Source organism: Fusarium pseudograminearum, chromosome 2 (genome assembly GCF_000303195.2).
Source record: "Fusarium pseudograminearum CS3096 chromosome 2, whole genome shotgun sequence".
Taxonomy (NCBI): Eukaryota; Fungi; Ascomycota; class Sordariomycetes; order Hypocreales; family Nectriaceae; genus Fusarium; species Fusarium pseudograminearum.
Window position 1 is genome coordinate 5,649,757 of NC_031952.1, and position 13,724 is coordinate 5,663,480.

At 48.7% G+C, this 13,724-nt stretch overlaps 5 protein-coding genes across 5 annotated transcripts, besides 2 other annotated features; 3 read left to right on the top strand and 2 right to left on the bottom strand.

Annotated features, from left to right (window-relative positions):
- Positions 1-3: 3 nt before the first annotated feature.
- Positions 4-98: a repeat region.
- Positions 99-1,370: 1,272 nt separating this feature from the next.
- Positions 1,371-2,112, top strand: FPSE_01910 (uncharacterized protein; the record flags this gene model as incomplete). The annotated part of the gene is made up of 2 exons (XM_009255029.1): positions 1,371-1,651; positions 1,707-2,112. 2 exons carry the CDS (start codon positions 1,371-1,373, stop codon positions 2,110-2,112), a joined length of 687 nt encoding a protein of 228 aa, XP_009253304.1.
- A 2,272-nt stretch (positions 2,113-4,384) lies between these two features.
- On the bottom strand, positions 4,385-5,008 carry FPSE_01909 (uncharacterized protein; the record flags this gene model as incomplete). The annotated part of the gene is made up of 1 exon (XM_009255028.1): positions 4,385-5,008. One exon carries the CDS (start codon positions 5,006-5,008, stop codon positions 4,385-4,387), a length of 624 nt encoding a protein of 207 aa, XP_009253303.1.
- Positions 5,009-5,798: 790 nt separating this feature from the next.
- Positions 5,799-7,673, bottom strand: FPSE_01908 (uncharacterized protein; the record flags this gene model as incomplete). Its single annotated transcript, XM_009255027.1, has 2 exons — positions 5,799-7,517; positions 7,596-7,673. The coding sequence occupies 2 exons, from the start codon at positions 7,671-7,673 to the stop codon at positions 5,799-5,801; spliced, it is 1,797 nt and encodes a 598-aa protein (XP_009253302.1).
- A 1,020-nt stretch (positions 7,674-8,693) lies between these two features.
- Positions 8,694-8,727: a microsatellite.
- Positions 8,728-8,752: 25 nt separating this feature from the next.
- Positions 8,753-10,008, top strand: FPSE_01907 (uncharacterized protein; the record flags this gene model as incomplete). Its single annotated transcript, XM_009255026.1, has 4 exons — positions 8,753-9,293; positions 9,345-9,462; positions 9,520-9,581; positions 9,641-10,008. The coding sequence occupies 4 exons, from the start codon at positions 8,753-8,755 to the stop codon at positions 10,006-10,008; spliced, it is 1,089 nt and encodes a 362-aa protein (XP_009253301.1).
- A 1,815-nt stretch (positions 10,009-11,823) lies between these two features.
- FPSE_01906 (uncharacterized protein) lies at positions 11,824-13,416 on the top strand (the record flags this gene model as incomplete). The annotated part of the gene is made up of 5 exons (XM_009255025.1): positions 11,824-11,918; positions 11,972-12,319; positions 12,374-12,621; positions 12,672-13,281; positions 13,338-13,416. 5 exons carry the CDS (start codon positions 11,824-11,826, stop codon positions 13,414-13,416), a joined length of 1,380 nt encoding a protein of 459 aa, XP_009253300.1.
- Positions 13,417-13,724: the final 308 nt, after the last annotated feature.

The window sequence follows — 13,724 nt, forward strand, 5'->3', positions numbered from 1 at the left end:
CTGGTCGTCACCGACCCAACTACTAATCCAGCGCTTCGCAGCTTGACTATGGGAGAGCGGACGGGATCCCGTATTTTCTACGAGCTTTGGTCGTATGTGATGTTCTAGGCTGGTAGTTGGCGATATGAAGGTGTCGCCATTCTTGGTAGGACGGTAATGGTTCTACCGAAGAACGATATAGGCTTTTTCTATGACAAATATGTCGAACGACTTTTGGCTTTTCCAGGATTGTGCCTGAAGTGAATACCGATGCGCATTGATTCGTGTGTTATTCAATATTCCTTTTTCCAGCTTCTAATATCATGTTAAGAGGTTGGCATCTTCCCCGCGATCCATGCATCCATCGCCTTCAAGCTCGGGAGTTGCATTAGACTTGGCGGCGTTTCGATGCAGCGAATTTAGCCGGACCTGATGGCGAATCAATTGGCCGGGGGGGAGCGGTCAGACTCTCAGACTCTGTGTGTGACCTTTCGGTTATTAAATTGACTTGACAGATACTCGTACTCTAGCATACGACGTTAGCGTATCCGAGTCAGTAAATTAACCGGGTATATCAAGAGAGAATAAGTGCACCAATCAATGGTAGACCACAAATGTCTATGCTTTGACATCGAACAAGTCACACGCGGCAGGACAAAAGTCATAAGACGAGTCTGGACTGCTCTGCTCTGCACACACTGACCCTACACAACAATTAAGGAGCATCTAGGCCTAACATCGATAATGGTTCTGAAACAAACAGAAAATTCGGGAATTAGGCAACGAATTAGCCTGAATAAACAAGATCCCCAGTTTCCCCTGCGTAATAACAAGGCCTTACTTGGCACCCCTGTTCAATGCTTCGGTAGTCAATGCTACCTCCCGCCCTGGAACAACAAACGGGTTCTCTATGATGAGCTCTCTGCATTGGTGCCATGTGGTCCCATGTTACCCACACATACAAACTCCCTTCCCCTTCAAGACTCATTCTTGGCCTAAATGGGACGGCTCGGAGCCCTGACCCTCCGCAGTTGCACCTAGACCGGATAAAGCGACGCATTTTAGTTAGCACGTTTCATAAACCCGGAGATGAGTCCCATCTCTGCTTGTACTACCCCGGCATCCTATCGACCCACTAATCAACATCGTCAGCCAGTTGACCACGCATATCGATGATCCCTTACTTTGCCTTCATGTAATATCGCCGGCAAAATGAAGATCGAGAACCCGATCGGCACATAATCATTCGTCTCCACCAGATCATCACGAACAAGTCCAAGGGTGCAGTGAAGTTACCTCGAGATATAAATTCACACGTCGATCCTCTTTCTTCAAGCTTCTGCCTTCTCCATCAACTTCAAGTCACAGTCTTTAAGCTCATCACAGTCAAAATGGTCTCCTTCACCTACCTTCTCGCCGCCGTCTCGGCCGTCACTGGCGCCGTCGCTGCTCCCAACCCTACCAAGGTTGATGCTCAGCCTCCTTCCGGTCTTCTTGAGAAGCGAACCAGCCCTACAACTGGTGTCAACAATGGCTTCTACTTCTCCTTCTGGACCGACACCCCCAACGCTGTCACCTACACCAACGGCAATGGCGGCCAGTTCAGCATGAACTGGAACGGCAACCGTGGTAACCACGTCGGTGGTAAGGGATGGAACCCCGGTGCTGCTCGGTAAGATACTATCATAAACTAGTTTATGTAGAACTCCTATTAACCATCCCTTCAGCACCATCAAGTACTCTGGTGACTACCGTCCCAACGGCAACAGCTACCTCGCTGTTTACGGCTGGACCCGCAACCCTCTCGTTGAGTACTACATCGTCGAGAACTTCGGCACCTACAACCCCTCTTCCGGTGCTCAGAAGAAGGGTGAGATCAACATCGATGGATCCATCTACGACATTGCTGTCAGCACTCGCAACTGTGCTCCTTCCATCGAGGGTAACTGCAAGACCTTCCAGCAGTACTGGTCCGTCCGCCGCAACAAGCGATCCAGCGGATCCGTCAACACCGGTGCTCACTTCAACGCCTGGGCCCAAGCTGGTCTCCGCCTCGGAAGCCACGACTACCAGATCCTTGCCGTTGAGGGTTACCAGAGCTCTGGCCAGGCCACCATGACTGTCTCCGGATAAATGCTTTGACAGCATGATCAGTTTCCGGAGGCTCTTGATTTGAGGACTCATGTCAATTGACTGTTTCTCTCAAGATGCGAATATGAACTTCCGGAAGGACCTTTGACCAAGGCTTTATGGTCATTAGGCTGGACTTGTAGCTGGACTTCACGCAGGACCTGTCTCTATTTCACTGTACATAACTTCATCTTCAATGAATATACAATCTCAGTCGGCTTGCCCGGCTTTCTTGCTCCTTCAAACTCATTAGTTTTCTTCCGTAACACTTCAATGACCTTCCGGAGTGACAATTCTGAAATGAGAAATAAAAGTCTGTATAAATAATAAAGACCGCTCACACCACAATTAATTATCAAGAGGTATTCGAAACCTAGACTCCAAATAGACCCCCACACATGTATATGGTATCATTCCATCTCAACTATCCTTGTCATGCAACTGAAAACGTACGTTGCACCTGTATACTCATATATGCATTGGCCGGCTGGTCTACTGTATCGGGATTTGATGAAATTATTGGCTTCTGAGAGTCTGATTTGCTCTGCTTGCTGTCATTTGCGTAATATTGGATCTTCTCCTTCCAGTTGAAGTAGGGTCGCAACGATGGGAGACATGCAATTATCAAGCCGATAGAGGAATCCATAAAACTCCATAGCTCTTGAAACGTTCTTAGTTCACGATCTTGTAAAATCAGACGTTGACTAGTTGATTGATGACTTACCCACTAGAGTGACTGTGATAACCAGATCTGCTCCGTATTTCTGTATCAACGCAAAGCGGACGATGGTGAATGAGATGTTGATGATACCAAGACCAAAGGTAGCGTACAGACTGTATCTCAGCCTCGATCTCAGTGTAAGCTCGGGAATGACTAGCCATGGTAATATGAATACTTGAGGCACCACACAGTTAGCAGTTACTAGCAGGGAACAAGAGTACGGTGTTCTCACTTAGGATATCTCCAGCAATATTCAAGGACCACGCAATTTCGAATGTTATTTTGAGGGTCCGAATCGGGCAACCCTCCTCCGTCAAGGCCCTTCAAGGTTCAAGTCAGTAGGTGAGAGGGGGCAACAATCCACGGTGTTAGGACGAACCACCATCTCCATGTGGGCAAACACGACACAGTAAGTAGTAGCATTACTGCGGTGAAAGATGCAGCGACAAATGCAATTACGGCCCACAAGAATCGTCGCCGTTTTACCATAAAGTCGGGAAATACTTGTAGGTATACACACAATAAAGCTGCTTTTGATAAGTAGAATGTTGAATGGAAGATATAGTCAGTAACGTGGTAAAGCTTTCGTCTCATGTCAGTTTGAATCCCTTAGAATGACTCGCTGCTTGCGCACCTTGAGAAACTCCGAGGCCTCTTCAGCTGTTCCCTCGAATCCGACCAAGCCTAATGTGACACCCTTTTGCATCACGCCCATCTTGTAGAAGTGAATGTCGAAGCATGCCGTTATGCACAATATGCACCATCCGGCGCACATGAACAGGTCACTTGCGAGAAGTCGTCGTCTCTGTAGTAGGATTCGCAAGTAAAGCCGGGCCAGGATGAGCCCAAAAGCGACAGAAAGGAGAGTCCATTGCACAGCCTACGCTGGAGGGTCAGTGATTCCTACTGGATGAAGGGTAGGGATTTTACGCACAATAACTTCCCCGCCTCGCGGATCGGAGATCATGTTTACGGCTGAAGATGTTGGGTCGGTAATATAACGGCTGAGAATAAGATCACGTTGTGGTTAAGATCTTACGGTTTGCATGACCACGACATGACAATGATGAGAATAAAATAAAAAGCGAAGGGATCCACGCGAACGAGAGGGGCAGCGCGATGATTTACCTGCCACGAAACCCCAAGTGAGACAAGTTTTACGCCTCCATTCCGGTCATGCAGAAACTACGAATAGATCGGTGTAGATCAACAGGTAACGGTGCTAAGCCCTGAGCCTACATACCAACTGACTGCGCCAAACTCTGCCGCCTTTCCCGAGACTCGTTTGCAGCTGTAGTCGCACGCATGTTGCGTCGTAATACTGAAGCCAAGAGATTGTTTCCGGTGTTTTTGGCTGATACATAGTCTTCGGTCCTGTGCTGCATTTGCTCGAATAAATACCTGGACGCCGCATCGTTACACCCCTGTTGTCCAGAGTTCTAGATTTCTGTCTTCCACATGCTCAGAATAGATGATGGCAAAATTTCAATTCATTGGATAAAAATACGTCAAGACACTGAAGAGGGTCTGTGATATGCTGTCTGGACAACTACTCTAAGTCTCTCCTGATGATTCCTTATTCATCAAATCCTTCAACTCAGCAAAAGCTTTGAGAATCTCCGGGCTTTGGGCAATGATGTCCTTTTTTGTGTCTTCGCCAAGATCTCCCGCCCCTGCCAACCACAAGTCCGGACCGACGTTGTCACGGAACGCGAGAGCAGGACTGGTCTCAGTCACTTGAAGTTTCATGCCCTTCAGTACATGATTGAGCTGCTCATTGGCTGATGTCCCTCCAAAGATACCATAGCTGATAACTGCGACACCTTTGCCAACCCATTCGTTGTACAGATAATCAATGGCGTTCTTGGTGCCGCCAGCAAGCCCGTGGTTGTACTCAGGAATGACAAAGATGTATCCATCGTACTTGGCAATCTCACTACTCCAGGCTATCGCGTGAGGCTTGGTGAAACTTCCCTTTGAAGGGACCAGCGCTGGCATAATTGTCTCGTCAAAGACAGGGAGGTTGAAATCTGCAACATCCACAGGAGTGATTTTGGTCTTTTGAGAGGCGTCTACATCGCCGGTGATAATCTCGTGAACTAGGCTAGCGATCTTTGGGCCTACTCTGGGGGTTCTTGTGCTCGCTGTGATGAGCGCGATGTTCTTTGTGGCCGTCATCGTATCTAAGCTGTGTGAAGAAAGAACAGATAATGTTGTGTTTGATAGAGGTAATGATTGTAATAAGGAAGGGCTGTTATTGTAGACCATCGAATCATTTAAATAGTTCTTATACATGCTGGATCGATTGAAAAGGCTTGTCATTGATACCAGAACCCAGCAACCAAAGTCTCGAGCTGTGAACGTATTTCTAATCGACTTACAAATCATACCCGTCCGCGCGCGCGTTTAAGTTGTGTCAAGGTTTAGAAGGACTAGACACTTATGTCTTTACTCAGTATTCGAAAGTACAGAGAGCCTCACGCGCGGTTCGGGATATTCTGACTTGATGACCCAGAGTGCTGGGGTAGTAAGCAGCGGCATCAAGTTTGATTGGTGACAAGCGCGCGCGCGCAACACGGCTAGGAGGTCAGAAAAGTTGGCCTCTTAAGTCTTAGGGTATAGAAATAAGTAGTCTAAGAACCCTAGTCTAAGCAGCATAAGCTGGCCTAATTATTTTGTCTCTTATATTCCTAGCGGTCAATTTTTCTGATACCCTGAGAGTTCGATACGATGCTTCTCTACCTGGTGTCGCATTGGCTGCCGTCTAATTTCAACGGCTTCCACCAGTCAGGGAAATAGTCTCAAAGTCAAATACTATTTTTTAGTCAGTACTGCCGGCACTTGAGAGCAAAATGCTTAGTTGGGCATCTGACCTTTCAGTCCCGGTTGTATGAAGTGCGCATTATATTATTTGCATACATCAATTATTACTATATAAACATTAAGTCTAATAACTTCTGGTGACAGTCTACTTGGCAGCCTTGATGATGAACTCAGCAGCCCTCTCGGCAATACCATACACAGCTGTCTGGATGTGCGCTGAGATCAATAGTGGCATGATGCTAGCATCAACAACGCGAAGGTTCTCAGTTCCATACACCTTCAGCTTGGCGTCAACAACGCCGCCATCTTTCTTGGGAAGCATAGCACATGTTCCAGTGGGGTGAAATATGCTGAGTGTAGTGCGAAGAGCATACGCCTTGAGCTGCTCATCAGTCTTGACATCCAAACCAGGCTCGTACTCATCATCCCAAATAGAACGCATAGGCTCAGTGTTTGCGATCTTGCGGTTGTACTTTACAGCTTGAGTGACAGCCTCGACGTCATGAGCATTGCTAAGATAGTTGGGGTTGATGATGGGCTTGCCAGCGGGGTCAGAAGGGTTAATGTGGACGCTTCCGCGGCTAAGAGGATGCATGACAACGGCGATAAGAGAGACGAAGCCTTTGCCAAAGAGAGGCGATGTAGCAGCAGGGTAACCTTTAACACCGGTGTAGCCATCGGAGAAGATGACCTCAACTTGGGGGACCGAGGAATCCTTGAAGAAATCGAGCTTCTTCTTGTCGACCCTGCTGCCATCCTTCGCAGCAGCCTCCTTGGCAAGAGAGAGCAGTTTGGCATCGCTGCCGAGGGCCTGCTTCCAGGTGGAAAAGGTGTAGGCACTGCCGGTGTAGTCGTACAGGGATTGCTTGCCAGCGTTCCAAAGCGCCATTTGTGCCGCGGCAAATGTTGCGTTGCTCTTGAAGATGTCAATGGAGGTGAACTGTGGCTTGAGCTGGTACGAACTCATGATACGAAGGTGATCTTGAAGGTTCTCGCCGACACCGGGAAGGTCGATGATCTGTTTGATGCTAGCAGCTGCGAGGACGGACTTGCTTCCGATACCAGACTGTTCGAGCAAGGGCGGGCTCTGAATGGATCCAGCGGAGAGGATGACCTCGCGGCTAGCTTTGATGACAGTTCCGTCAGCAAGAGTGACACCAGTAGCGATAGCCTTCTTGTTGCCCTTGGGAGCACTCAGGTTGATCTTGGCCACGGTAGTATCGGTAGCAATCTCAAGGTTGGAGCCATAAATCTCGTCATAGGCATTAGCGCTGTATGATCGTTTGTAGTTGGCAGGGTCAATGCTGCTTGGCTGGTACATGACACCAAGCGGATTACCTCCGAGGGATTCGAGGTTCTTTCGGACACCGAGCTTGTTCAGAGTGGGAATCCATGACTCTTGGTGCTTGGGGATGACGCGATTGACGACAGCCTGGACAGGACCACTGTCGCCGACACCCTTGGAGCCATATGTAGCGGTGTTCTTGCCAGTGAAGGTTTCGGACTTCATCATGGCCTTGATCATGGTCTTCCAGTTCCATCCCGGGTTGCCCAAGGCTTCCCAACTATCATATTCGGCAGCGGAAGCGCGATCGTATGTCATGAGGTTGAGGGCGGAGCTTCCACCCAAGACCTTGCCACGGTTGATGGGCCATACTCTATCATTGGCGCCTGTCTGGGGAACGGTGGTGAAGTTCCAATCGTACTTTGTTCCCAAGGTCGTACCCTTGAGACCGGGGACATTGATCTTTGGCTCGTCAAGTGCAGAGGGACCAGCTTCGATGAGGAGGATCTTGGAGGATGGGAGGCCTTCGCTAAGACGAGCAGCGACGGCTACTCCTGCGGTGCCGCCTCCGACGACAATCTGCCCGGAGAAATTAAAGTTAAATTATGGAAAGGACAAAGCGGGCACGGGTTTCATAATAACCCGAGTGAGACTTACATAGTCATAGGCATCTTGAGACGGAGCCGCGACTGCAGCTGCAGCAAAGGCAAGCCACAACTGGGGTTTGACAAGCATGGTAACGAGCGCGGGCAAAAGAGAGAAGGGGGAAAAAAAAAGAGTGTTAGGTTTAGGGATAGATGGGCTGGGCCACCAAGAATATGCACTGCAACGATCGCGGTCGAAAGAACGGGAATACGGAAAGACCTAACCATTTATTCATTATCAAATGGATTCCTACCCTTGTTGGTTTGGGGTAGCATTGGACATGAGAGGTTTAATTATTTGATGCTCGCATTGACAGCCGAGGCGGAGCGAGCTCCAGTTACCCGGCGCTCGGCAAAGTAAATTGCTTGGCTATTGTACGATTAATGCAAGGGACTTAATAAGAGAATCAGTCGATATCTGAATATATATGGGTTCCAGACGGGTTGTGTTGAGTTATTTCTTCTCCCTCTATATCTAGCTCCTCCAGACCTGTAGCACCAACATGGGCAGGGGTCGGTCAAGAGCCCTGAAAATGGAACTAATATGGGACCATCGTTAGAACCGCCGAACCTTAAAACCCGCCAACGCTCGCTAAACAGTAATAAGGTTTCTTCAGCCCCCAGGGACTAGGGGTCTGAAGGTTCTGTAACGAATCAGACATTCTGACAACGGAGACACCTGGACCCGTGCTGCAGGACCATCCAAACTTGTATCGCGGCCCAATGTCAGATCATGCATGTTATGAATCCTGAAAAACTCTTCAGTAAATAGCACCGTTGTGTTATCGTCACTAGACGTATTCTAGAAACAATATAACAGCAAGCATGGTTGGAGTCTTTACTTCATTCAGCAGGAGCTCAAGACAAAAGGCTACCTCGACGAACCGCCGTCAACGAAACCATGCAGGTCCAGAACGCCATCAACATCACCTAGGTAATTACCTCTTCATCAGCCCCCTAGACTCACAAGTCCTTTCGCGGCTAGACTCATCCGAGCAAGTCCGTCTCAAGTCAGTGACAGTTCCCCCCACGAACTACTGCGTTTAGTTTACTTAAACATGGATTGACCTGACACTGCCGAGATATCTAGTCTGATCTTATCTTGCTGATCCTCCCTCTCCCTCGCCCTTTTCCTTTCCCCCTCCTCATACATTTCTTTTTTTTAAAGCCATGGCCACAGTGGAACCGCCGAACCCGCTGCCTCCAGACGAAAACGTGGGACCAGCCTTGCTGGGCGTGTCTGGTACGTGCCTTGCACTTGTGATCATCACCACTAGTGTTCGGCTATGGGTCAGATCAGCCCTGCGGTCGCTGGGACCCGACGATTACACCATTACAGTTGTCACGATTCTCGGTATAATACGATTTGGAGTGCAAGTTGCCCAAGTAGCCATCGGCAATGGACGACACAGATGGTACATCGACACAGAGGACTATATGCGCAACAACATGCTCGGATGGTTCGCCCAGATCCTCCTCTTCGCCAGCATATGTCTCCTAAAGATATCTATTCTGCTGCTTTTGTTACGCATCAAAGATTCGCAGAGGGTAAAATATTCGGCTTGGGGGATAATGGCGGGTCTGTTCATTACCAACTTTGGCTGTATTTTTATCCTGCTCGCTGAATGCAGGCCTATCAGCGCGTATTGGACTGGTGTGGGCAATTGTTGGGACCCGCGCGTTCGCATCTACTACATCTATGCCACCATTGGTTCGTGCTTTCAAGGTCGATGAGAGAACGTAGGACTAACCGAATGTGTAGGTTTTTCGATTGTCACCGACCTGCTGTGTTCCCTATTGCCGGTTTACGTCATCTGGAGTATCAAGCTGCCGATGAAGACAAAGATCTCTGTCTGGGCCCTGATGAGTTTGGGGCTTGTGTAAGTCAATACCGTCCGTTAGAGTTCCTTTAATGCAGCAACTAATGTGGATTCGAGTGCAACTGGCTTCGGTATCGGCCGAGCATCTTCACTCGGTGTGGTTACATCAGATCTAAGTTGTGAGCTTATACTCCACCTTTCACCTTGATGAAACCAATATTCTGACATAAACTTTTAGGGGTTTACGCTATCACGGCAATATGGTCCAACCTCGAACTCTATCTCGGCATTGTCGGTGCCAACCTTGCACTCGGCAGATCCATGTACGGGTATTTCTTCAAAGAACGCGACCATTCCAAGGTCGGCTCCTCATATGGCTACGGCAACGGGCCCAGGTCAACGTCTACATCTGGGAACCTGAGAATACCTAGTTCGGGTGCATTCCGATCAGGGCAGACACGTTTACCATCGCACGGTCGAGATAGTGAGATATCGTTGGTGGCCCAAACAAAGAAACAACAACCGACTACGTGGTATGCTGATGGCAACACTGACGACGACAATCCGCCAGGAGTCACTGAGCATGGTATAGGGATCGGACGCTAGAGTCTGTTTAACTAAAAGAATTGTACTGTAGCTTTTTCATATGTGTTATGACTTAATGTTAAAAAAGGATGTATATAAATACCATTGGTGGAGAATAGATTAGGTAGGTAGAGAGATTGTGCTTACGTCGATCTACCTCTTGGAGAAGTTCGAATGAGATACTTCAAGACTGGATAAAGTTTCAGAGTGTTTCATCAAACCATGACTTCCTTGTAGAGTTAGAAAACAAAACCACGTGGTGCCTTAGTGTATCGTCTCGCCCACGCCCGAAACTAAGACAGGAACACAGTTTAGTATCCAGTGGTTACCTAGATCAATGTTCTTGCTTCAAGAACATACGGACAGGAGGTTGTAACGTTAAGGCATGCCAACGAATTCTCATTTGAAAATAGGCGCATAGTGTGTCGTGATTAACTATCCCCAGCTTCGTGATCATATAGCCCAGCTGGATAGATGCCCTGTTAGTATGCAAGCTTTCGTATCTATCGAATGCACCTAATAGCTTGTGTCAGTTTGTCTTAACAGGACCTCGTTAATTAGGGCTTATCGAGTGACCGCCCAAGCCTGCAAACTCTTTCTGGGGGCCACAAAAAGAGAGCACAAGTGGTGAAAATGGCTCCAACTTGGGATGGAATTGGAATCAGTCACGCTGAAGATTGCCTAATGAACTAGGAGTTTCGGGCGTGGCTCATTTGTCCCTCCTTTGTTCCCAAGTGAGGGTTCTGGTAACGTTGGCGCATGACTTAGGTCTCGGAAGATCCAGTATGATGTGTCGTTGTTTGTGGGAGACTAATAAGTCAAAGTGACATTTCAAGACTGCGTAATGAATGACATGGCGAGATGCCACTTATATTTGGCAATGAGGGGTTCTCAGACCCTTTCAAGCATGATTGAAGTGTACAGGATCAAGGAAAGGCTTACCGTCTTGGCATAGTATAAACAAGGTGATCCTGATGTCAGTTGCCAGTAGGAGCAGTCAGATACACTTACAGCCAATAAGCTGCTAATTGTGAATGCTTTTGCTGATTTATTGGCTACTACAACCCACACATATCCCGTTTTGGCAATCTTGCTCAGTTCAAGTTGCATTTTGACAACATGTCATCCGACGTCCCGGGAGCCGAAGCACAACAACACGATGACCACATCGCTTAGATAGGCTGTCAACGACTCATTTCAATTTCTCAAAAGCCAATTTACAATCCAAAATGTATCTCGGATCTCAGGATAATCGTCCCGTTGATCGTGGTCCGATGGCTAGTTCGTCCAACTCCGCGCTTCCCAAATAGGAACTACATGGAGGCTCTCCTCCGAGAAGGGCTTTCCCGATGTTACGATATTTCTCTGCCCGCTTTTGGATTCTTTTTGGCCACATGATTTCATCGGATAGTGTTTCCGGTAGCCATTACGGCTAGCACCGTTGGAGAATCGGCTGAATTGAACGTTTTGTGGATAGTGAGGAGACACTGAAAGCAGATGCTCCGTGAATTTCCACATTCTGTACCTCGTAGCCGTTCAGTCGTGGAGACTTTCGGAACCTGCTGACTCTCATCCGCAAATATAGCACGAATACAAGCCTTGCCTAAGCGGAATAAACTTGCTCGTCCTTGAGGAGACGTCAATTCCTTGCAACTTTGCTGTAAGGTTCGAGATCCCGTGTTTCCGACACTTGTCTCTCCAAGGATGAGGCTCTACTTCTTGTCAAGGTGTATATAATGTCTTTACTTGAACCTCAAACTATTCTTTCCTTTACCCTCATCCACAGTCAACAGTCAACAGTCCAGTATCTCCAGACACTCTTCGACTTCGGCAACAATGACGGCCTACAAGCTTTTCCTGGCTGCTGCCTTTGCAGCCACTGCTCTCGCAGCTCCCGTTGAAGAGCGTCAGTCTTGCAGCAACGGAGTTTGGTGAGTGTTTGCAGCTCTATTTTCTAAAGGAGCAATTACTAACATATCCATAGGTCTCAATGTGGTGGTCAGAACTGGAGCGGTACTCCTTGCTGCACCAGTGGAAACAAGTGTGTCAAGGTCAACGACTTCTACTCCCAGTGCCAGCCTGGATCCGCGGACCCTTCCCCCACGAGCACCATCGTCAGTGCCACAACCACCAAGGCTACTACTACTGCTGGCAATGGAGGCTCTGTCACCTCGCCTCCTCCTGTTGCCACCAACAACCCCTTCTCCGGCGTTGATCTGTGGGCCAACAACTATTACCGCTCCGAGGTCAGCACTCTTGCTATCCCCAAGCTGAGCGGTGCCATGGCCACCGCTGCCGCCAAGGTCGCCAATGTTCCTTCTTTCCAGTGGATGTGAGTTAACAGTTAGTTCTCTTTGCATATACACCTCTTTACTAACCGTGATAGGGACACTTATGACCACATCTCCTTCATGGAGGACTCTCTTGCCGATATCCGCAAGGCCAACAAGGCCGGTGGCAACTACGCTGGTCAGTTCGTCGTCTACGATCTTCCCGACCGTGACTGTGCTGCTGCTGCCTCCAACGGAGAGTACTCCCTCGACAAGGATGGCAAGAACAAGTACAAGGCCTACATTGCCAAGATCAAGGGCATCCTCCAGAACTACTCTGATACCCGCATCATCCTCGTCATCGGTTAGTTTACCTGAGTGATTCATTTATAATTCTTACTAACAACCATTTAGAGCCTGATTCTCTTGCCAACATGGTCACCAACATGAACGTCCCCAAGTGTGCCAACGCTGCCAGCGCTTACAAGGAGCTCACCGTCCACGCCCTCAAGGAGCTCAACCTTCCCAACGTCTCCATGTACATCGACGCCGGACACGGTGGCTGGCTGGGATGGCCCGCCAACCTTCCTCCTGCCGCCCAGCTCTACGGTCAACTCTACAAGGATGCCGGCAAGCCATCTCGCCTCCGAGGTCTCGTCACCAACGTCTCCAACTACAACGCCTGGAAGCTGTCCTCCAAGCCCGGCTACACCGAGAGCAACCCCAACTACGACGAGCAGAAGTACATCCACGCTCTGTCTCCTCTTCTGGAGCAGGAGGGCTGGCCCGGTGCCAAGTTCATCGTCGACCAGGGCCGATCTGGTAAGCAGCCCACTGGCCAGAAGGCTTGGGGTGACTGGTGCAACGCTCCCGGAACTGGATTCGGTCTCCGACCTTCTGCCAACACTGGTGATGCCCTCGTCGACGCTTTCGTCTGGGTCAAGCCTGGTGGTGAGTCTGATGGTACCTCTGATACCTCTGCTGCTCGCTACGACTACCACTGCGGTATTGACGGCGCTGTCAAGTAAGTTTTACAACGTGAATTCCTAATTTAAACCTCATGCTAATTCCGATATCTAGGCCCGCTCCTGAGGCTGGAACCTGGTTCCAGGCTTACTTCGAGCAGCTTCTCAAGAACGCCAACCCCTCTTTCCTGTAAACGAACTGCAGGATCCATGGTGAGCAAGCCAAGAACAACACTCACCAAAGGATGGGGAAAATGTGACACGATCACCAGTCATTTCTGGATTTTCAATATTCTTTCCGTATATATTTAGTTGCACATACAAAATTGACTGATGCTTTTGAATACATTGCTTGCTTCCTTGTAATTGATGATCAGAATTTGTGCGCATCATAGACATAGACTTGTCACAGAAAATGATTCTCACGATGTAAAATATATGTCGAGCGGGCCACATGAGAAGCGGCTGAGGTTCTAAGTCAGAATTGGTATACAAGATAACT